The 23341-nt window shown below is 40.1% G+C and overlaps 2 protein-coding genes across 3 annotated transcripts; one reads left to right on the top strand and one right to left on the bottom strand.

Annotated features, from left to right (window-relative positions):
* Positions 1 to 369: 369 nt before the first annotated feature.
* Positions 370 to 5267, bottom strand: si:dkey-15j16.3 (uncharacterized protein LOC556440 homolog). The gene is made up of 3 exons (XM_059343031.1): positions 4997 to 5267; positions 2328 to 2766; positions 370 to 2169 (listed from the first exon to the last, which is right to left on the bottom strand). Exons 1-3 carry the CDS (start codon positions 5064 to 5066, stop codon positions 2130 to 2132), a joined length of 549 nt encoding a protein of 182 aa, XP_059199014.1. The 5' UTR covers positions 5067 to 5267; the 3' UTR covers positions 370 to 2129.
* A 1807-nt stretch (positions 5268 to 7074) lies between these two features.
* LOC131978763 (amyloid-beta A4 protein) lies at positions 7075 to 22573 on the top strand. 2 transcript variants are annotated; one of them, XM_059342516.1, is made up of 18 exons: positions 7075 to 7274; positions 10043 to 10210; positions 11354 to 11483; positions 11586 to 11698; positions 12507 to 12697; positions 12781 to 13025; positions 13170 to 13337; positions 14997 to 15130; positions 15245 to 15319; positions 15873 to 16031; positions 16716 to 16844; positions 16987 to 17086; positions 17498 to 17565; positions 18138 to 18276; positions 18481 to 18534; positions 19000 to 19091; positions 19189 to 19335; positions 19435 to 22573. In XM_059342516.1, the coding sequence occupies exons 1-18, from the start codon at positions 7215 to 7217 to the stop codon at positions 19534 to 19536; spliced, it is 2274 nt and encodes a 757-aa protein (XP_059198499.1). In that variant the 5' UTR covers positions 7075 to 7214; the 3' UTR covers positions 19537 to 22573. The 2 variants fall into 2 exon arrangements, with proteins under 2 accessions (XP_059198499.1, XP_059198500.1); XM_059342517.1 differs by lacking the exon at positions 13170 to 13337 and having other exon boundaries at positions 7077 to 7274.
* Positions 22574 to 23341: the final 768 nt, after the last annotated feature.

Raw genomic sequence — 23341 nt, 5'->3', positions numbered from 1 at the left:
TAGTTCTCTCTCAGTTACAATGGCAGATTATGCTGGAAATGATGTCTAATGGATAAACTGAATAAAATGGAACATGCCCATGGATTAGCACTTTACATAACTTGTATGTCTTATTTGTTTAAAGCTTGTATGTCTAGTACGGAAGAGGATTAGGGCCACACATGAAAAAAATATTTGAGTTCTGACTTTAAACTCAGAATACTGACTTTAAAGTCAAAATTCTGAGAATAAAGTCAGTACTCAAATATTTTTTTCATGTGTGGCCCTAATCCTCTTCCGTAGGCTAGAAACAAAGCTCAAGAAAGAAAAAAAAGTAGGAAATGTATTTGAAAGGGAAATTCCACTCAGTTTTCCACTCAGGTTTTTTCTTCCATTATTTCATTTATTATTTTGTTATGCTGAATTCTGGGTCATGAACTTATCTTTCAGGCAGGTAAGTTGGAATATATTAAAATGTCATTGATGCATTGTATTATCATTCACTATCTACATCTCAATCAGTCATCTCCTGCCAACCCATTTTGTTTTTACAGTGTGCAAGTGTTGACACTTATCCTCAAGCAAAGCAAAAAATTTGTCAGAATTGTTTATTTGCTGCAGCTCCATTAATCGTGTTTCGACATGCTGCTAATCGTTTCAATAAGGACTCACCCAGAGGCCAAGAACATAGTGTGGCAACTAATATTTTGCAGCGTCTTGTTGTTAAGCTCACATCAACATACAAAAAGAAAGTGACAAGATACAAAAGGATGTAGGGGAAAAAAACAATGGTACAAAAACACACAAGGGCTATAATGTGGTATGTAAATTAAAGGGTTGTTGCGTTTTTCTGTCCCAGCAAAGCATTTTCAGAGAAGGTTTCATTTTAACCATTTGTTGACCTTTAAAAACAGGGTTACACATATTGTTGCACTTCTTCCAGCTTGTCTCCGATTGTCCGTGCTCATGTTTGCAGCTACAGAGGCAAGGCTGCTGTCCAAACCCATAAAATGTCCATATCGACCAGCAATATGTTTCCAAAGTTTAACATCTTTCAGACTGGAAAAGATGAAAAGTCTCTGGCTGTTTGGTTGTCCAGTTATGGAACATTTGCAGGCATTCATTTTTGTACTTTTTGGTGTCTCCGAAATACCACCAGTTCTCTCCAAACCTTGATGTTTTCATACAGTGACTTAAACCTGTTTATTTAGAAACATAAGAGGAAACAGGCAAAGCAACAACATTCAGTGTAGTCAGTAAATCACAAAGGCAGTTACAGAAGAAAAGGCCACATTTGAACACATCCAAATGTAATAAAGGGGTCAGTCAAGGACCCTAACAAGCAAATAGTGTTACAATGGAAATTAACAACGCATCTTGCTAGTATTGTGCTATACAAATCTCAACTTCATGGGAATACAGAGTCAGTAAAGTATAGCACCTACAGTGTAAATATACCTAACCACCAAGGTGCGTTAAATCATTACATGGCTCAGATTTATTCTTTATTTCTGTAAGGAAGGATGCAAGTGAACAGGAGTATATGTGAATCAGTGCTTTTTCTGCATTCAGAAAATAGTTTTTATTAATCTCTATAAACACATATCTGCACATGAATGCATATTTTTTAAGCAGACAGGACAGGATATTGGTACTGGAAGTGTTTTGGTTTCTTTTTGTTGTCAGAGTAGTATTGATCAGTCACTATTGAGTGGCTTCAGCCTCATGCAGGTAAAAAGTCTGTGCGGAGTTCAAAAGAGGCAGAATGCATTGACAGATATGCAATCTCACCACCTATCGGTTATTGTCTGAAGACAATTCATCTTTTTATTAGCATTTTTTTTAATTAATATGCATTCATTTGCAGAAAAAATAGGACTGAGACTGTAAACAATGACTGGTGGGCGGAGGGAATCTATTATCTGTTATTGCTGGCTACACTGGAAAAAAAATTCCACTTTTCCCATGGGCTTAATGATCATCAGACCGAATGGCAATTTTCCAAAGAATGTAGTTATTCTGGCTGAAGTTTCATGTGATTTCCTGGGAAGCATGAATGCAGAATGTAACTTGCCCTGAAACAGTCAGTGCGTGGACATGACATCACAATCATGACTAACCATAGGTCGGTTGAAAGTGCTTCCCCATTTTCACGCGTCCAACTCCACTTCTCGCCTCCTCAGTAAACGTCTTTATCAAAAGAGAAAAGATGTGGGAAAATAAATTCCACTGAAAAAACAGCTAACAATGTCAAATCATCCAAACCACAGGCAGTGTTGTGCAACTCTTGATTAAACAGTGAAGCTCAAATACAAACATCTCTGGCATTGCAATAAACAACAACTTACCGTGAATTGTTCCAACGGCTCCAAAAGAAGAGGGAAAGTGCAAGAACCATCATGATGGGAAAGAATTTTAAGTATCGGTGTCTCGTTGGTGTTTCACTGGTGGGAGCTATCACAGGCTCAGGAGTGAATGACTCACCAGAAATGATTAGATTTACTTCCGATCTCTGATATGCCTCATCGTGAAAAATGCATATGTATTGCCCTTTGTCATCAGCTGTGATGTTGGTGAGGAGAAGAGAGCAGTTTTCCCTGTTCTCAGACAGAAATATTTTGCTCCTGCCCTTGTATGTGCCATTGAAGCTTGAAGTTGTCCCATTGTAGCGGAACACAAGCTTTTCTTCTCCCATCTGCCATTTAAACTGCTTGGCCGTATCTCTCTCTGAGCAGTTGCAACGCAGAAGGACACTGCCTCCTAAGATGCCATCAACACGTTCGTCACCTACAGTAAAAAACATGAATTGAGATGAATCCAGTTCTCAGACTCAAACTATTTGTTATTAACTACTAAACATTCAACTATAAACAACGTCTGCCTTAAAAATGTGAATTAACTAAATAAACTTGAATAATGAGTTTGAAAGTGGGCTTGTAAATTGTGGGAATATAAAACCAACTGATTAAAGTTAACTAAACCTGAGAAAACGTGTTCAGTAAATTTAAGAGGTTAACTTTATTCAACAATGTTTTTATTAAATTGAGAAATATAACAGAGCCAAATTGAATTTGACATAAAGATTTTACAGCTGTCTGTGCTCCTAGTTGAGCCACATTCATCACAAAGTTACCTGCACTGTTATAAAAGCCTTTACATGAAGCTTGTTTCAAAGACACATGCGTTTAACTTAAAATTAAAAGATGTAGACAGTGAAAGATGTCTGCAGACATGCTGATCCCAGTAGTGAAAATTGTACTCATGCTCTGTACTAATTCAAGATAATTCTACTTCACTTAACTTGGCATTTATTGGTATTCTATACTTCTAATCCACTACAATTTAGTGGAAAATATTGTGCTTTTTCATCCACAGCAGTAGTCAATAATTGCTTTTTAGATTAAGCTGATGATACTTGTGTAAGATTTTTAAATGCAAGTCAGAAGAACCCATGCTTATACATTCTGTAGTCGTCTGCATAACATAAGATAGAAGGAATGTCTCCTGTTTGTGTTGAAGATTTTGAAAAATTTTATAACCTCCATGGCCTCAGCGGTTAATCTGTATCCACTTTCTTTATGTCTAATAAGCGCCTCATTTTGACATATTCATATCCAATGAAGTAATTCATTATCTTCATTCTGCTTTTATGGAATAACAACTGCATATTTTACTTATTTGACCCAATAAGGAAGCGCTGATTGTTTTCTTTGCGGTTTGCTGTTAAAACACAGCTGCACATGCCACTCCTAGTTATATATCACAAACTCTTACTTTATTTGCATAGTGCAAGAAGACAAAACCCAAATGAAGAGTTATTGATGTCTGACATAAACAATGTGAGAACTTTAACCTAAATAATGCTCCATTTTTTTTGTAATCAGACAAATAAAATAGTTTGGTTTCAAAGAGGAAGAATTGTCCGGTTTTGGTTACAATAAGTAGGTCAAACATGTGCCTCGATATGCCTTTTCAGCCCAAATGTAGAAGCTTTGACAAATATAGGTTCTAGAAGTGAATTTAAATATACAAATATACAATTTGTTACAATGTAATAATATAACGTCTTCAATTATGACTGAGGTCTCAAGTAAAACATTATTTACTAAAGGATGCCAAGATTTCACCAAAGATGTTAAAATACAAACACAAAACATCTAAGGTAACAATAGAATCATGCAAGCCAACATGGAATCAGGTCAAACTTAACAAAGACATCAATACACTGAATACACTAACTAATTTATGGCCCTAGTGAAGTTTTATTAATAACTTACCAGACCTTATGTTATTAATGTCTAAAGGACTTCCATTCATTTGGCAGTAGAAGCAAAACTGTTGATTTTTAGGTCTATTGCCAGAGCAGCTGCTGATTCTGAACCTCTGTATACGATACTTTTCAGTATAGTTAACTTTGGTGGGAATAAATCCAGTGCTCACAATTGTTGCCTACTTCCTCAGTGTTCAGTAAATCCAACAAATCTCTTTGACTTTGTATATAACTGGAATGTTACAATAACTAAAGATGCATCTTTTCATTAAGGGGATGGCTTTGTCATGCAATTGCTGCTCAGACAGAACCCTACCTTTCTATCACAATTTCATATTTTTTTTATTATTCTCTATATATCTTCTATTTCTCACTATATTTACCTTCTGTGCTATGTCATGTCGTAGATTTTCAATTTCACTAAGATTCCCATTGCCAACAACTGTAAGTCCGTAATTGTTGTGAGCATGATCATAAATAACTTGAAATTGAGCAACCCTCTGAACCTCTTCATAGTCAGGAATGATCAGTCCGACAGGAATGCTGACAAAAAATATGCCGCGCATAAGGCTTAAGTTATAAAACACAGTTCTGCAGGCTACACAGATAATATATTATTTTCATGTTGTCGCTCAATGCATTACAAATATTTTTCTCCAGTATATTAGCATTTACAATAAAGCATTATATGCCTATATTGCTTTACGTTAGTGTTTGTGATTGCTTTTTAGTGATACGAAAGCTTACCTTTGACAATTAAAGCCATTAACACTCCCAGGAAGACCCTCATGTTGCTCTCGCTGTGGGTGAAAAACATGAATGGATCTGTCGAGGAATATGTGGAACTGATTGCGTCCAACGATTTCGAGATTTAAAAAAAAATCTAATATGATCCGAGTCGTTTTGATAACATCCGCCAGCCTAAGTGGTTAAAATCCAAGCTCTCGAACATGTCAGCAATCCACACACGTCCGTCTCTGGTCCGTCTCACACGATTGACTGAAAGTTTAACAGCCTGCTCGTTGAGTTTCCGGAATAATCAGAAAGTTACAAAGGGAAGTGATTCAGTGATTGCGAAATCCGGCCCACACATATGCAACCACATTAACCAGAGATGAAACATTTGACTGATCACTGCAGGTCAGAAACCAAAGCCATGTAGGACCCATAAAACAAAATGTAATACTATTTAATTCAGTGTTGCGTCACTTTAAGCATCTTAATAGGACTTTATGTGTATTCAACCTAAATGAATGAGTGGCTGTTCTGGGTCATATTGGTGCTTTCCTTCGCATTAAAGCGCACATACATACAGACACACATACATTTCGTCACCCTGTTAAAATAATCGCCTAACTAATTTTTAAAAAAGTTTTGCAGGAGCATTGGCACTGTAATAACACTGTGTGTAAATTATGTAACTTAAGAGAAATACATTTTTGAACATGCCTTTGTGACTTGAGCAAGATAGGGTAACACTTTATTTTGAAGGTGTCTACATAAGAGTCACACAAGCCTGTCAGAAACATGCATGTGTTAAAATAATTGATTATTTTCTATATTGGTAAATTATTTTATGCTTGATTTCTGTTTCTCTGTGTCTGTCTCTGTTCTCTGTCTCTGTTCTCTGTCTCTGTGCGTGACGCAGGTCACTATCAAAGGTCAAACCTTGAGTGTAATAAATAGGCCTATCTCTGTGCATTTATATTAAATCAGGCAATATGATTTTAATACAATTATTATGTTTGTGTGTTAATGTTGGTTTAGAAACTTTGTTTACTTACTTACTTACTGCCAGGGCAGGATGGCCTTGTCCGGGGCAGCAAGCAACCAGGTGGCATGACGTACCGTTGTAGTAATTTAGGATGACCAAGCATCCTCTTTTGCCCGGACATGTCCACTTTTTAGCTTTTTAGGTTTTATAAATTCACGAAAATGTCCGGTGTTCACTGTTTTTCATAGGACCAGTACACGTGCACGTAAATTGACCGGCGCTTTGCACACAATTTTGCGAGACGAAATTACCAAGAGGCTGCCTTTGACACACACACACACACACACACACACACACACACACAGAGAGAGAGAGAGAGAGAGAGAGAGAGACACAGAGGGCAGATCAAACAGCGGAGCAGCATTGCACGGAAAATGCCGAAGCGTAAGTGCAGCTTCACAGATGAACTGCAAAAAAAATTTCCGACGTACCGTCCCGGTCGGGACAGGTGGGAGGCGGAGTGCACCGTGTGCAATGCTGCCACATATGTCTCAGTGTCTAATAAAGGTGCTGGAGATCTCAAAGCTCAAAGACAACTAGGCCTAAAGATGAAAAGTATAGATCCTTTCTGTTTGTTAAGTTAGTAGGCTATCTTTGTGAGACTCTTCTATTATTTATCTTATTGCAGTTATTAAGAGATATAGGCTATTGTTGAAGCTATATTTTCTAACAGAAGAGTTCATATTTAGAACATTATTTCATATTATTTATTCATTTACTTGAAAAGAGTCTACGAGAGCTATTATTTTTTACAGATTTCATTTTATTTTATTACAGAAGTTAATTTTGCACCATTAAAGCATAATAAAGCATGGTCATCAACCTCCGAGAAGCCTGTCTGAATTTGTGTCTCGAGGCCGTGCCGATTGTCCTCTTTCTCATTAGAATGTACTGTGGTGTTGTCATGTTTGACTATTGCTGACATTAAAACTAATAAAAATATAAGTATCAAAAAATAAAGCGCACACACATACAGACACACATAAATATAGTGAGTGAGAGCCGCTCCCCGCCCCCACCCAAACCAAACACATCCAGCCTCACGCCGTCACCGTCGGGAGCTAAACAGGGAGGGATCACCGGGATTGGGAACACTTCAGCCGCGACACAAATCACCGTCTGCTTTGTCTTTTTCATTTCTAACGGAAACATCGTGAACATAACAGGGGTACTGGATATCTGGAGGACGGCATGGGAGAGCTCACGGCGTTTCTGCTGTTACTGGTGGCGACCTTGACGCTTTCATCCGAGGTGAGTAGAGCGGAGGAACCTCGGGCTGTGGAGAGCCTGTGGTGAGCCGTTCCCTAGCTCCACTCATCTGCGGGCCTGTAGCAACACAGCGGCACCAGCCACCGGGTTTAATCTGATTAAAGACTCGCCTAACGGGAAATAACGGCTAAAATGTAAACATAACGGTCAATAACTGCGTAGGTTAGAACGTTCTTCAGATGACGCGAAGGCTGTGGAATGTTAACGGTTAACCGTGTTGCTGTCAAAGATAACATTACTTCATGGTTTTGCTGAGCCCGACTCTTCGTTTGAGCCGCTAAATTGGTTTTCCCTGACACTTTTGATCATCTTATTGTTTGTGTCCATCGACAGGCTTATAGAATCAACAGATTTACTGCGTAGAATTAGCAAACCAAATATACCCAGCAATGCTACCGAGGCCTACCGTTAGATGTCAGTGATTGACAGCTTGGGCCTGCCATGTTGGACATGTTTTGATTAGTCTAGGGGTGTTTTTACGAGTTTCTGTATAATAATAATATTGATAATTGTTGTAGTTATTCTCTGTTGTCTTTTTATTGCTCGTTAGATTGCTACATTTAGTCACCTTACTAGCTAGCGCGGCGAATAGGTTCTATAGAGATAACCCTAGCTTTTCTAGAAAATCACAGGGATTGGCATTGCAACCTATGATTGCAACCACTACTTGTGAAGATAACGTCGTGGGGTTGCTGCGTCGATCTGGTCCAGCAGCAGCGTTGCAGCTGCAGGGTGGTGATATTGCTGAGGAGAATGGAAAAAGGATGCAGCCTTTTTTTTAGTTTGACACAAGCAAGATGGCGCCTGCAGCTTGCTGCTGCTGCTTTGAAGGACCAGAGAGAAATGCACGGCTTAGGTTCAGCTGGGAGCAGAATTAACTGGGCCTACGTTGCATAATGCAAATTATTACATGCTTATAGCCGTTTTCTCATTGTTGCCATGCTGTCCTTCTCATGATAGTGCAGTTCCCACCCAAGCCACCTCTGTGTGCTGCAGTGAAAAATGTCTCTCTGGCAGAATTGTGCAAGACACACTATTTGATGAAGCATTCAAGAACTTCCCTCAACAAATATCACCATATTGGCATACCTGTGACTGTCCTGAGATATTAGATGTGTACTGTTCGGGTGGGGTGCATTCAAAGAACTATTATCATATTAAGTTGTACCTTTGTTTTCTATAGCGTTACAGAAATGGTACCAGTTTATATCTTATCTGTAATATTTATGTAAAGATTGCCCTTTTTCATAGGTTGATATGATGTGTCTGGTGATATTCACTTTATAGCCTACCTGCATTTAGTTTGTGTTTAGTCTGCAGGCTTAGTCACACAGGCCCTGCAGCAGCAATACCTAGATGTGATAACCTTTTGCTGTGGCCTGCTGCCACACTTCCCTGCAGTCTCACAGGAGTGCTGTGTCTTTGATGTAAGACCGGGTCTGACTGGTTATCTCAGTTTTAACCCTAAACTAATAAGCACAGGAGCAATTTACTGGTAGCACATAGTTTGATTTAATTGCCTTGTGGCTTTAATGTTTTTACAAGAAACGTGATTTGAAGGACTTTAGCCAGTGATATGTGGGGTGAAGAGCTGCAAATGGACTGACATACTCCGATTACCAGGTGGTGGGACTGTCATTCTGAGTTGATATCTCACTCCACCCTTCACATATTTTATATGTTTACACCATTTTGTTTTATGATCTGTAACCTGTAACACACTAACCTAGAACACACCCTGTGTTTAACTGGCTGTTGACTTTCACACACTCCTTTTCCTCCAGTTTGAACATTCCTGTTTTAACTGTTCTGGTGTAAACAGATTGAGCAAGATGCAGATGCCGTGTGATACAAGGCACTCGGATATAAAAGGAAATTGCACATCTAAATAAATCATGGATGTCATTATTCAATGGGTTTCTGTAGAAAGGTACAATGGGCTCACAGGAGGATAAAACTATGCAGATCTTCACACGTAAATGTAGCATCAAGCCGGAATTAGTCATTCAAAGATTGGCAACAGATGGCTTAGTGACTTGCATATTGTCAGCTTGCACTGACAGTCTTTTCCTGATGTCTGCCTGTTAAATACAACGCCAAGAGGGCGAAACACATTGGGACTTCCTACAATTGTTTCACAAAATACGAAGGAAGGAAAACCAATAAGTGCAGTGAGCTATATCCCATTGGATAGTAAAAGACCGAAGCCAGTTCAGTTAAAAGAAGAGATTGTTTTCACCTCATATTTGCTCACAGCTGGAGTTTAATAGCCTGTAGTTCAATAAGTTTCATAACTCTTTGCTATGACAGGTAATATGGTCTTCTCCACACACTCATTGCACTTTCTTCAATACATGAAATGTATTAAACCTCATAAGATGGGCTGACAAAGGGCACATGTGCAGCCTTGTGCTTGTAATGCTTAGCCGGCTTATGGGCTCAAAGGGATGAAACACAGTATCATGGCTTGCTTAAGCCTAAACCAGTGGTAAAACCATGTATGTATGTATATATAATACCTTAAATCTGCAGTGATGTTATAAAGTAGTTTTTCTTATCAATCACTAATCCCAGCACTGCATAGAGAAACAAGTGTATGTGCAGGATTTTATATAAAAAGGAAGCAGAATAAACAGAAGGGATAAATATACATAAGCTGCTTCAGGAGATATTTATGGTTAAGTTATCTTTTTGTGAGTTTGATACAATCAATCTTCATTGTTGTCTCCTCATTCACCTTGTCTGTCCAGGTGCCTCTGGATGACTCTGTGGGTTTGCTAACTGAACCCCAGGTGGCAATGTTCTGCGGGAAGCTCAACATGCACATCAACGTGCAGAGTGGCAAATGGGAGTCTGACCCCTCCGGCACCAAGAGCTGCATCGGCACCAAGGAGGGCATCCTGCAGTACTGCCAAGAGGTATTTAAACAGAGTGAGACTGCCATGCAGAGGCAGCAAGTAGACAGGTAGACCAGAGTTCCCATTATTTTGTTGTCCTGACATAATGATCATGACACATATTGAAATAAAAATATTTTTACACAGCTCAATAATAAGGTAATCTTTCACTCCTAGAAAGGGTTCTGTCTAAAGGCCTGCATCACCACACTGCCAGCATACAGTTACAATGTTTTCCATGAGTTCACCTGGTAAACGGCAAGTATTATAACTCTGTTTCTATCTGCTGTTTTTAACATAACCTTTTCACTTATGCTAGTATGGCAGATGTCTGCTTGAACAAGTTCCAACATTTGATAATGTAACCTCTGGAAGCTAATGGTAGGCTCTATATGAAAAACAACAGCAGAGAGAAACAGACATACTTGCTTTTGATACTTTAAAACCAGAAGTTTACTGTGGTCAAGTTGGCCGCAATTTGGATTTTAATACACATCTATTTGTGCAGTGATGGTCTGGCTGCCAACTCTTTTTTAAAGTAGCAGCACTCAAAATATCCCATTGACCATAAACAATAGTTTACTGTACATTGTTGTTTCAGGAAAGTCGCATCAAAGTACACATGAACAATTTCCTCATGTTTGTACTTTCATAAAAACGTTATGACTCTACACACTGTATCTTCAGTGGATTAAAACCATGTTGTATACCGGGTGTGTGTTATTGTCAGAGGCTTATTTTATTTAATGACATTGTTTTATCTCTCAGTGGAATCTTTTTTAGTGCCAATGTTTCCTTTTCAAATGCCAACTTTCTTTTAATGCCAAAACTTACTGTCACTGCTCTGGCTTCACAGTTCTGTGGGTGTGACTTTTTTGCTTTGTCATTATCACTAGTTATATTTAAACTGCCAATGTGTTTATGATCAAATTGTTTACTCGAGCACAAAATTGTTTACCAGAACGCCACGTTTTTCGTAGATCTAGCCTCTTGATTTTGCTCTCAAAGTGCACCAGACTGATGCATTTAACTTTAATTTGTACACAATTTTTCTCTCCCCTAAATGGTCCATGATCCACCCAAAACAGCCTAAAAAAAGGGGAAAATCTGTAGCCACAGATAAAGTAGTAAGAAAGAACATTAAAATCTCTCACCTTTCACCAGGTGTACCCAGAGTTGCAGATCACAAATGTTGTGGAGGCAAACCAACCTGTCAGCATCCAGAACTGGTGCAAGAAAGGCCGCAAGCAATGCCGCAGTCACACGCACATTGTGGTGCCGTACCGCTGCCTGGGTAACCACTTTTATTGATACAGATGTATGTTACTGAGCATGTTTGTGTGTGTGGATCTGATTGAAACTATGTGTATTAAGAAAAGGCATGTTTCTGTTGCAGTTGGAGAGTTTGTGAGCGATGCCCTGCTTGTTCCTGACAAGTGTAAGTTCCTGCACCAGGAGCGCATGGATCAGTGTGAGAGCCACCTGCACTGGCACACTGTAGCTAAAGAGGTGAGACAATAAAGCCCCCGTAAACCTATTAACACCCACTAACATCTGGCATTGCATTTAGTAAGCATTACTTCCCAGGACATATCACTTTGTAGTAGTAACAGCTATTTATTGGCTCAATATCAACTAGCAGTGATTAAAACATGACACACAGGTGGACATGCTAGTTTCGCACATTTTTTCAACGCAAAGGTACAACTAAAATTTTTCTTCAACAGAGTCTGTTGTCTGACTCTGGAAAGTACTAAGACAGGATTTATGGAGTCACACCAGAAAAAAACAGAAAAGCATACTCTTCTTCTGGTAATGGGAAGCGAGTCAATTGCCAATTTAGCAGGGTTTCCTGTGTTTAAAAACCTGCATATACATGCTAATTTAGGTGGGAAAAGAGCATTGGACAGCATTTAATTTCACATACTACATATTGGATGTTATGCTCCCTCTATCATTGTATCTGCATAAGGCTTTTTCTTTAATTTTTTTTTATCTGGCTTATCTGGTTCTGTTGGTTTGTGCTGAATGACTCAGCACTCTTCCGCTTTGCTGTCAACTGTCTGTTTTCCTACATGAGTGTTCATTCACCCCAGAAGACAGTTGTGTGTCCAACATTGATTTCTTTTAACCTCTATTACATCATAAACTGTGCATCAGAACTGAATTATGACAATGGGGCTCCTTGCCTCCAGTCACTGAGGTTTACCACAATAAGCTTTCATATCCGTATGAAATAATTGAATGTTGTGTGGTTTAATTTAGGTTGTTTATAGCCCAGTAGGAAGTCCTGATTAAAGCCTGTTGTTAAATTTAGTCTTGCGGAGACCGCTCCATGAATCTCCATGACTACGGGATGCTGTTGCCATGTGGTATCGACCGTTTCCGAGGGGTGGAGTTTGTCTGCTGCCCTGCAGAAGCCGAGCGAGAGTCAGACAGCACGGAGCTGGAAGGGGAGGAGTCAGACGTTTGGTGGGGCGGAGCTGAGACAGAATACTCTGATAACAGGTGTGATCTCTCACACACACTCACGCAGTCTAGACAACACACACACATTGATACGTAGACTGAACCAGCTACTCTCCCTGCAGCATGTCACACCCAGCAGATACAGAGCCAGCCGCCGCTGAGGATGATGAAGACGAGGATGAAGAGGCCGAGACTTTTGAACGGGATGAGAACGGAGATGGTGATATAGATGATGAAGATGATGATGATGAGGAAGATGACGACGACGACGTGACCGACGAGCGTGATAGTGATGAACGCAATGCTAACATTGCAATGACAACCACAACCACTACCACCACTGAATCCGTGGAGGAAGTCGTTCGAGGTAAGAGATTAAGCGGCTGCACACCCTTTGTTCACATGTATTCATTTGTTTTTATTTTTGTCATCATGTGTTGTTACATGACAAGCTCACATTTTGCATTTATATTTATTTGATCTTTAATTTGCCTGTGTGTACATATCTCAGCCGTTTGTTGGGCTCGTGCTGAGTCAGGCCCGTGTCATGACATGCTGGAGCGTTGGTACTTCCTACCGGAGAAGGGCCGCTGTGCTCCCTTCTTGTTTGGGGGCTGTGGGGGCAACAGGAATAACTTTGACTCGGAGGAGTACTGCCTAGCTGTCTGCAGCAGCTCGTGTAAGTCCCAGGACTGGAGTCGTCTATAGCCTGAAGTGTCAGCACCACGAGCCTGATTCCTGTCCTCAGGCTGCTACAGATTGTCTCTCTGACTCACTCACTTTCTCTCCCTCTTCCTGTCCTGAGCGTCTGATGGCTCTTAACTCAGTGCACTGACAAGTGGGTCCGGTTGCTTGTCTTCCAGTCTCATGTTAAATATTATAGGATTATTTTCTCAAGCAAGATAAAAACGTATCTTTTGATTGGAAAGGAAAAGGCCATGAAATCGACCATTTCTCTGGAATAACAATTTTGTTTCTGTACCTGTCACAGAAAGCAAAGAAAACATCTTAACGTTTGTTGTATAGGTGAAGCAGACTGATAGTCCTAGGCTTAAAAGATAAGGCTGATGATTTCTATATTTATCTAACTTTGAACAAATCCAGTGAAAAGACTAAAACCAACAATGCAATCCCTGTCTGTAGCCTGAAGTCCATTTCTTCCTACAAAAGATGTAAATCTCGAAAAATGCATCATAAATATATTATTGCGTTGTTTGTAAATGCTTTGTAGTTTCCAAACACATCTGTGCAGTGTAGTTGACACCCTCTTGTCTAAATATTATCACTTCTGGCTCCAAAATAAAACACAGGATGGCGACCCAAAATGGCAAACTTGAGGCTTCAAAACGGTAGTCCACAAACCAGTGGGGGACTTGAGGGTGGCTATCCCCACACCTTTTAATGTTTTGGAACCATTTTCATCCATGATTTTAATACACATTTGATGCTGAATGTAAGATTTACTTAGAGACTAAGCTACAGTCCCCAAAACATGTCAGCAGTGTGACACATTAATGTGTTTTTAATAATGGAAGCCAGAGAATTAAGCAGCCATGACGCTAGTAGTCAATCATTTCAAGATTAAATTACTAATTTCATCATCTTCTTACCAATAACACTAACTGATACTTGTTACAGCATGTGGACGAGGCAGCATTAATACTGAACCTTGGATGTCAGTGTGTGTGTCTGCATGCATTTCTACACACACGTTTGCATGCCTTGCAGTTGCAAGGTCTTGTGTCTGCTGCTCAAGCTCCGTAGTCGTCTGACCTGGCAGTTATGGGTCTCTAACGGTGTCATAAATATGTCTTAACCAGCCGAGTGTTACAGCTTGTTGACAGCTAGAGTATGAGTGTGTATGTATGTGTTTGAATGGGGGATGGTGTTGTTAAAGGTTAATGGGTTCATTTGCTGTTTCCACCCATACTACGTGGTGGTGTGGCGTCTGCCCTGATCCTGACTCGGCATTTTTTCATCTTATCTCCAGGCTCCCACATTAAATACGCAACACTTGTACTGGGAAGCTCATCACCCTTTGTCCCCTGATAACCTGTTTGTCTTTCATGCCATCATTTGTGTTTGTAATTTTACATATTGTATGTGTTTAACACACTTGTTTCTGCTGTCTTTTAAATTTCATTGATGTCTTTGTGTGTTGAACTGAAACACTGTATTTCTGTGTTGCTATGGACTGCATTGTGTGTTTCGGACGCACTGGGATCAGTGTTTTTTTCTGCATTTACATCTTTCTGCATCCTCTTTAGTTTTATTATCCTCTCTATACACTTTTCTCCCCTGCCCTGTGTTTGATTCCTGCGTCTTTGTTGTCCTCCAGTGCCCACCGTGGCCCCCAGTCCTCCAGATGCAGTGGATCGGTACCTCGAGTCTCCCGGGGACGACAACGAGCATTCTGACTTCCAGAAGGCCAAGGAAAGCCTGGAGGCCAAACACCGTGAAAAGATGTCCCAAGTATGTCATTTCTGTCTGGGACATTGTCGTGTTAACTTGTCCAAATATCTAAACTGCCTGAATGTGTCACTCTGTAATGCTTTCTGTCCCTGACATGTCACTCTTTATGTCCAGGTGATGAGGGAGTGGGAAGAGGCTGAGAGGCAGGCCAAGAACCTTCCTCGTGCTGACAAGAAGGCTGTCATCCAGGTAGGACATGCATCACCACTTCTGCTGTATTTCTTTATACTTTATATGTTCATTATCTCCACTTAGGCCTTGATCATGTCTTCTGTCATGTGTTTGCATGTGTTTATCTGTCTCTTTGTCTGCAGCTAATCTTTCATACTACTGGACCTATCAGCCTAAAAACATTTCTGCACATTTATGACTGTATTGCAAAGGACCTCTTGATTCACAGTTTTTGAAAAAAAAACATCCTTTGAATTAAAAACTATGAATGATTAGGGACTCCTCACTCCTATTTACTTGCCAGTTTTGTATATAGTTTCTATCGCAATGTGCTGAACTGCTATATGACAATATTTACGTCATTTGGATTATGCGGAGTATGCAAAAATAGGCTTTCCTTTGTGGTTGTTTCAATTTATTAAATTATGGGAAAAAAGGCTACATTGTGATATGTATGATTATTGAAATATGAAGTGACCTATGGCATTAGGGCCTGGCCTTACCAAACTGTTGGTTTTTTATAGTCAGATATAGTAAAAGTTGGTTATTGTAAAATGTACCATATTTACAGCATTTCCAGGAGAAGGTGGAGGCTTTGGAGCGGGAGGCAGCAGGAGAGAGGCAGCAGCTGGTGGAGACCCACATGGCCCGGGTGGAAGCTTTGCTCAACAGCCGCCGACGCCTGGCTTTGGAAAATTACCTCAGTTCCCTACAGGCCAACCCACCACGGGTAAACACTAACACATGTACACTCACACTCTGGGCTTTTCAACAAAAACAGACCAAGTACAAGAAGTAATGAGTGTGTTTGCAGGGAAGGAACTCATTCAATGTGAGAGTTATGAGAGTAACATTAAAGGTCTCATTACAAGTGGGCCATCCAACTCCTGGTGAGGTTGGAATATTTCATTTATACGTCGTGATATATCCACTGCTGGTGGAGGAGACGCTGACGCTCCGGTGTCCGAGCCGGATAACGATAAATAGCAGAAGACAACAACATTTAATAGCCTTGAATAGTATTCTGTTTAAAGAATTTCACGGTTGCAGGGTGTATTTATTTTAAATGATGTTTTAATGATAAAAGATATAGCCTAAACATGCTTTGGTTTGTCACTATTAAAATACAAAACACAGAGTTTTATCAGCTCAAGGCATCGATACAATAGTCTAAGAACAATTATCTGATGTGTGGACTTCACGCTGACTCAAATTTGCGTACACGAGCTGAGACCAGACGAGATCTGATCGTACCCTCCGCTCACGCTCACCCTCCAAATTGATAAATGCCGAGCCTTGCGTAGAAATGATCGTGCGCCCACTCACTTTCTGTCTTTATGACTTTCTTCATTTTATAACTGAGGGCCATTATGTTCACATAATCCCACTAACACTACAACACTGCCACCTCCAGTCTCGTCAGGTGTTGAGCCTACTGAAGAAGTACGTCCGTGCAGAGCAGAAGGACAGACAGCACACGCTGAAACACTACGAGCACGTCCGCACAGTCGATCCTAAGAAGGCTGCACAGATCCGACCTCAGGTACTCTACCTCACACACATACAGTCAAAACCCTTCAGCTGTAGCAAACCTGTAATGTGATCACAGGATGTAAAATACTAATTAAATGATAGAATTTTGAGGGAATTAAACTGGAACTTCTTCACTTTCTTCTGACCTTTAGGTTTTGACCCACCTACGTGTGATTGATGAGAGGATGAATCAGTCTGTCGGTCTGCTCTACAAAGTGCCCAGTGTGGCGAATGAGATCCAAAACCAAGTCTGTAAGTGTTGGCTGTATTAACGTCAAATTAGAACAACCTATTGTCCTTTTAAAATCGATTTGAATTCCCCGATAATGATCAGCTCAGACAGTCTCAAGTCCTTTTGGAAATTATTCCAGGACGAAGGGGCAGCGTAATTAAAAGCTTTCTTAACTAACTCAGTTCTCACAAACAACTGTAAATGCCTTCAGACTTAATTAAGTTGCCGTACACAGCCTCTTTAGTGCTTAGTAAGAATAAAAGAATGAAAACCAGTTTAACAGCATGTTTGAAGTCCAGTGATCGATGATGTGCTGATAGCGCAGCATCTCTGGTGTTCCTGTGTCATCAGTAATCAGGACACTGGAGGACACACCATCTGTCATAATGTCTCCCTCTCACGCATTTTCCTCCCCTTCCTTTTTCTTCCAGCTGTTATAATGCAGAGAGTTCAGTCGGAGCTGTCTCAGCAAGTCTCGTCCCTGCAGAGTGATGGGCGGGTGAGTCAAGTAGCGCAAACAAAAGGCGTATTTAAAATAGCAAATGTTATAGCTGCTTGGCTCGCTGCTGCTCCCAGATGTTCCTGTCTGGAAACAGTGTTGGGGAAAAACACAGATTTGTAATGTGAAAATGCTTTTTTCAGTGTTTTTACTGTTTTTTATCATCTGGTCTGTTTGTTTTAGAGAGAGAGAATTCCAGCTGGGAGAAACTAATCGCAATGGTTGTGAAGACAACACATATGATCCCACACTAACTCAAGACATCACCAACCACACACCAAAATTGCATACTGTGTGTTTAATTGGATTCAGCTGATCGCAGATAGTGGTGTCTGTAGTTGATTACAGTGAATGAATAAAATGAGATATTTCAAAAGGATTTTTGAAGGAGGAAACCAGATCTGAAAAGAGCTTCAGATGGTCATACCAAAGTTGCAGACTAAATTCATTTTCACATTTTTGTACCATGGAACTACATCAGTGAGATTAGATCATATTTCCAAAGAAAACCTCCCTGATAGTCCCACATACGCCAACCATATGTCTGTATTAATGTTCGTGTGTGTTTGCAGGTGGACGGCAGGGTGAGTTACGGTAACGATGCTCTGATGCCCGATCAGGCCTACAGCTCTGCTCCCATGGACCCCGGCCTGGACGGACTTGGCTTCATCCACCCTGAGAGCTTCAACCAGCCCAACACAGAGAACCATGGTAACACACACACACACACACACACACACACACACACACACACATACACACACGTATAAAGATGTTTGAATATCATAACATTAGACTTGCAAATAAAAAATGATTGCAACCCCATTAAATTGAAACTGATCAGATATGTGTTTTTGACATCGCAATTAGACATTTTTCCCATCTTTATTATTTCTTTTTATAATTTCTCTGCAGTTGAGCCTGTTGATGCCCGTCCAGTTCCAGATAGAGGACTTCCCACACGACCCGGTAAGTATGTGTTTGTGTTTTTCTCAGTCCAGTATGGCTGGGTGGCAATAATTCACACATGACTGAGCAATAATCAGTATCACCTTTGATTACATCTGCATTTAACTGTTAAGTAACACAATCCTCAAATCAAGTTAAAACATCTTTTGGATCTAGGGATTTCTAAGGTCCCCTGTAGATTTTTGTAAACAAACATACATATATACGTTTTTACATTCAGTTTTACACACCAATATTTATTGTATATGTCACACAAATTTGCTGAATACATTTTAAGATTCAAAATATTAATTGTCACTCCGGGGATGCAATCATATGAAACACTATTGCTCGTAAGTGCCATTAAATAAAAACAGCAAATACTAAGTAAAAAAGGCATAAAAAATATAAGAAGCAATACAAATATATTGTTATTCAGGGGTATTAATATTGCATTATTAATATTTTCTGTGGATTTCGTTTCAGTCTCTGCCCTGAAGCCAGAGGAGATGCCACAAGTGCGGATGGAGACTGAAGAGAGGCAAAGTGCTGGTTATGAAGTTTACCATCAAAAACTGGTATGAAAGCACGTCAACTTGTCATTTATCTTTAATCCCGCAGCCACGTCATAACTTTGTGCACATGAACAGTATGTTGTTGTTTTTTTAATGACAGGTGTTTTTCGCTGAGGATGTGGGATCCAATAAAGGTGCCATCATTGGACTTATGGTTGGAGGGGTTGTCATCGCAACAGTCATTGTCATTACTTTGGTGATGCTGAGGAAGAAACAATATACGTCTATTCATCATGGTGTGATCGAGGTGAAGAATGGAGCTTTTATTAAATAAAATACGATAATAGTTTGTTTACATTAAACAAATGTTTTTGTTTACTAACCTCCTGTGTGTATGTGTTTGCAGGTGGATGCAGCAGTGACACCAGAGGAGCGTCACCTGGCCAAGATGCAGCAGAACGGATACGAGAATCCCACCTACAAATTCTTCGAACAGATGCAGAACTAAAGAACTGCTCGACCTTTCCTGACGTACCCCCACCCCACCACACCCACACATGCTCTCACTGATAGGGTCTGTTCCATTCTGGTCCCTTTTCCACAGCCCCTACTCCTGCAGATTCTCAAAGGAAAGGTGTGAAGGGAGAGGCAGATTTTTTATCTTGTCTGAAAGTTAGAATAGCGTGATATCTTGTGTTGGAAAGTGAAAGTGAAATCTTGGTGTTGGAGTCTCAGTCAGGGGTTTGGGGCCAAAGGGAAAGGACATGGAACAAAACCTTCTTAATCCCTGATCCCTTGTTTGTAAAGAGCCACAGTTGAGTTTATGTTTCCCTGCAACTGATCCGACAAGGGTACCCTGTTTAACCTGCAACACTTCAGTCAATCACAACAAAAACATCACAGGCTGTGTCCCAAATCACTCACTTGCCATTTTATATACTGAAAAGTATCATGCCCCAGACAGAGGATTTAAACAAATGCATTGTGGAAAGTAGTGAACAACCAGTGGTTACTACCTAAGCACAAGAAATGACAGACGGACGACAGAGTACAGTAAAGCTGCATTCAGACTCTAAGATATTTGCTCTTCACTCCATGAGGTAAGGTGTGGAGTGTGATGCAGACACTTGGCAACCACTGAGGTTAAAGTCAAAATAATTTGAACTTTGAGCGCAGAGCTGGAGAAGCGCTTTCACCTAGTCAGGTGGGACCGCTTAACTCCTAAGAAAAAAAGGCACAGCCACCGCACAGTTGTTTTAATGCTCTAGATCTAGTCTCTTGGTATAAACCAAACATTGTTCACATATATTAAAACACATTTTCCTCCCATTCTGCTATCTCTATTTGGCAGGGGCACCATCACTGTATCCTGGGCTTTGCACAGTCCAAGACGATTGTGATTGGTTTAAAGAAATACAAACGAGCCAGCCCCCTATAGCAGATTGATGTTGATGCGTGCACCAATCTGTTCTCCAGCGCTGACAGGGCACTGCGGAGACAGGTCTGCCTATGCGAGACTAGTGCTGATCCTGTGCGTGCAGCTTAATGACGATTGGAAGCATTGTGAAGGTTAAAACTCCAGTTTTTCTTATCTCGTAAGTTGCAAAATTACATTGGAGTGTCATGTCAGCACTGGAGATATATCTATTTTAAATGTATTTGAATCTGGTTAATATATTTAGAACAAAAAAAACATTTACCAGCCAATGTTGATCTGGCATGTTCTAATTGTGTATAAATAACTACACAGAGAAAATTAGTTTTTCCATTTTGCGAATGAGCTTCTTGTGTAGTCTTCTACGTAAAACTGCTGACATGGTAAATAGGGAGATGTGAATGAGTTAATGCTTTCGGACGCAGCCGTCATGTTTGTACTGAGAAACCCTGTTGAAGTTTATATGAAGTCTCACAGCTGAGACAAAAAAAACATGTAAATCTAAGCAGTTTAAATCCAAGTTGCTCCCTCATCGCTCCAACTGTTTGTTCCCATTTTCTTCACACTCACATCCTGGCTCCCCCCTCTCTCTCTCCGATGACAGCTGTGCTGTGTTTGATGACATAACGGCTCTTAGAGCTGGCAACGGGAGGAGCGGCTCTCAGAGCGCCTCTCCGCACGATTAAAGCCCAACTGTTTCAGGTTTGTTTTTCAAAAAAGGAAAAAAAAAGTGAAGAAAAAATATACATAATCAAAATATGTAAAAGTTGAAGAATATTGAATGTTTTTGTTTTCTGATTTTTTTATGTGTAATATATTAAGACAGAGAGTAGCTGTAAGTTTATGTAGTGCATGGCAATATTGATGACAGATACAGTATACTGTATGTTGAGGTCCTCGGGAGCGGTCCTCTTACTAGATATTTTAGCAGGATTGTACATTTCTAGTGTCTTCTTTGTGACCTTGTGATATGAAGAAGAAAAAGAGTATTCAGAACCCGGTCTGCTTTGTTGTCACACAGACTTGCTTTAACTGAATCTTATGGCTCGTTATGCTCATCTCCATGCTTCACTGTTGTGTTAGCTGCATGGGCAAAATGCTCTATATGTAATATATGAAGTGTAATAGTATCCGAAAGGAAGACGATTTTGTTACTGTTTGCGTTCTATGCACTCTGTCATTTTGGAAGTCTGATTATTATCACCAAATATTATTGCCGTTACGTCCCTGATGCCAATTCACGCTGTCGCTGCACATTTAATTTTATTAGAACAAGGAGGTCAAACTTTAGAAAGGTTTTCTGAAAGTGTATCATTCCAGACTAATCATTCCACTCTCTTGATTGTAAATATTTGGAAGATGGAGATCCAACTCATCAAGCTCCACCTCTTGATCTTCTCAGTCTTTTCCACTTATTTAGTCTTTCTTTCTGACCCTCATTTGTCCTGTTTATATCCTCTTTCTGGCTGTGTCAGCAATGCTGTACAGCGCAGCAGGGAGTATTTGCTAAAAAAAACGGGACTTGGGTCTACGTTTTTCTTTTCTTCACACACATTCCTTCATCAAATCTCACAGACACATTCTATTTTTCTACATTTCCTGTGTATACATGTACAGTGCTTCTGTTCGTCCTGTGGTGGATGTTTCTTTGCCTAAATATTTGTCCTCCTTGTGAAGAGGTGCAGAATTACCATCAACACTGGGAGGATGAGCACAGCTCACAACAGCATTAAAGACACATTACCCTCTCCCTGAATTAAGTTATTAACTCCACCTCCAGTAAACATGAATGTGAGATGCATTATTGTGCTTTTATACCATAGAATACAACACATATCACCTCTCTACACATTATATCCACACGTGTACAGACACTAACTGAAGCTCTTAATCAGGTGAATGTTTAAAATTTGTATTGATGCTCATTCTGGGTGTCTTTTGGAAGCTTGTGTTTAAAAAAAGAAAAGAAAAAAAGAAAAGATGATTTTTTCCCCTCATGGATTCAGTGACCTTCCTCTGTGTGTAGTTTAATGAACCATTTGCTTAGAGTAAGAAAAAGCTTTCTACACTCACTATACCATGAATAAAATTTTGAATGTACATAACTGTTCCTGTTTGTCATTTTGAATCCGTTATTGTAAACTTAATTAAAAAATTAAAAATAAGCAGTCAAAAATGAAACTGACTGTACATTCCAATACACATACTACTATACTTTTTATCAAGCCAGAAACATTAGCTACATCCCAATACCAAGATTCAGATTAAGTGGGCAGCACAATTCTGCGCCCTAGGAGCAGTAGGGGGTTATCTGCCTTGCTCAAGGCAGTCCGTGGCCTAGAGGTTAGGAATCGGGCTTGTAACTGGAGAGTTGTGGTTTGAATCCCGTTACTGACAGGTCTAGGACTGAAGTGCCCTTGAGCAAGGCACCTAACCCACAGCTCCCCGGGCGCAGTAATGTGTTGCCCACTGCTCCTTGCATGGTGTGTTCACTTGTGTGTAAAAAAAGGATGGGTTAAATGCAGAGGTTGAATTTCCCCATTGTGGGATTAATAAAGTACTCTTAAAAAAAAAAAAAAAGAGCACTTCAGTCCTTGACCTGTCAGTTTCCAAAAATGCCAGAATGTCCTACTATATTTGGCCAAATTCTTCTGTATACAAGCTAACATGCTCTCCTGGATATTCTGACCCACAGTCCTCTGGACTGTATTGGTCAGAGCTGAATGCATTCAAGGAGAAACTAAGTTTTGTCAGTGCGGCAGTCAGTCACGATCATTCTTGTATCAAAACATTAAAGCATTATGGCCATTCGTATAGTTTCCCAACCATGTATTTTGCATGTATAACTATTTCTGAGACACTATAGGCCCCACAAAAA

Source organism: Centropristis striata, chromosome 10 (genome assembly GCF_030273125.1).
Source record: "Centropristis striata isolate RG_2023a ecotype Rhode Island chromosome 10, C.striata_1.0, whole genome shotgun sequence".
Taxonomy (NCBI): Eukaryota; Metazoa; Chordata; class Actinopteri; order Perciformes; family Serranidae; genus Centropristis; species Centropristis striata.
Note: the sequence above shows the minus strand (reverse complement) of the source record. Positions and strands in the feature narration are given on the sequence as shown.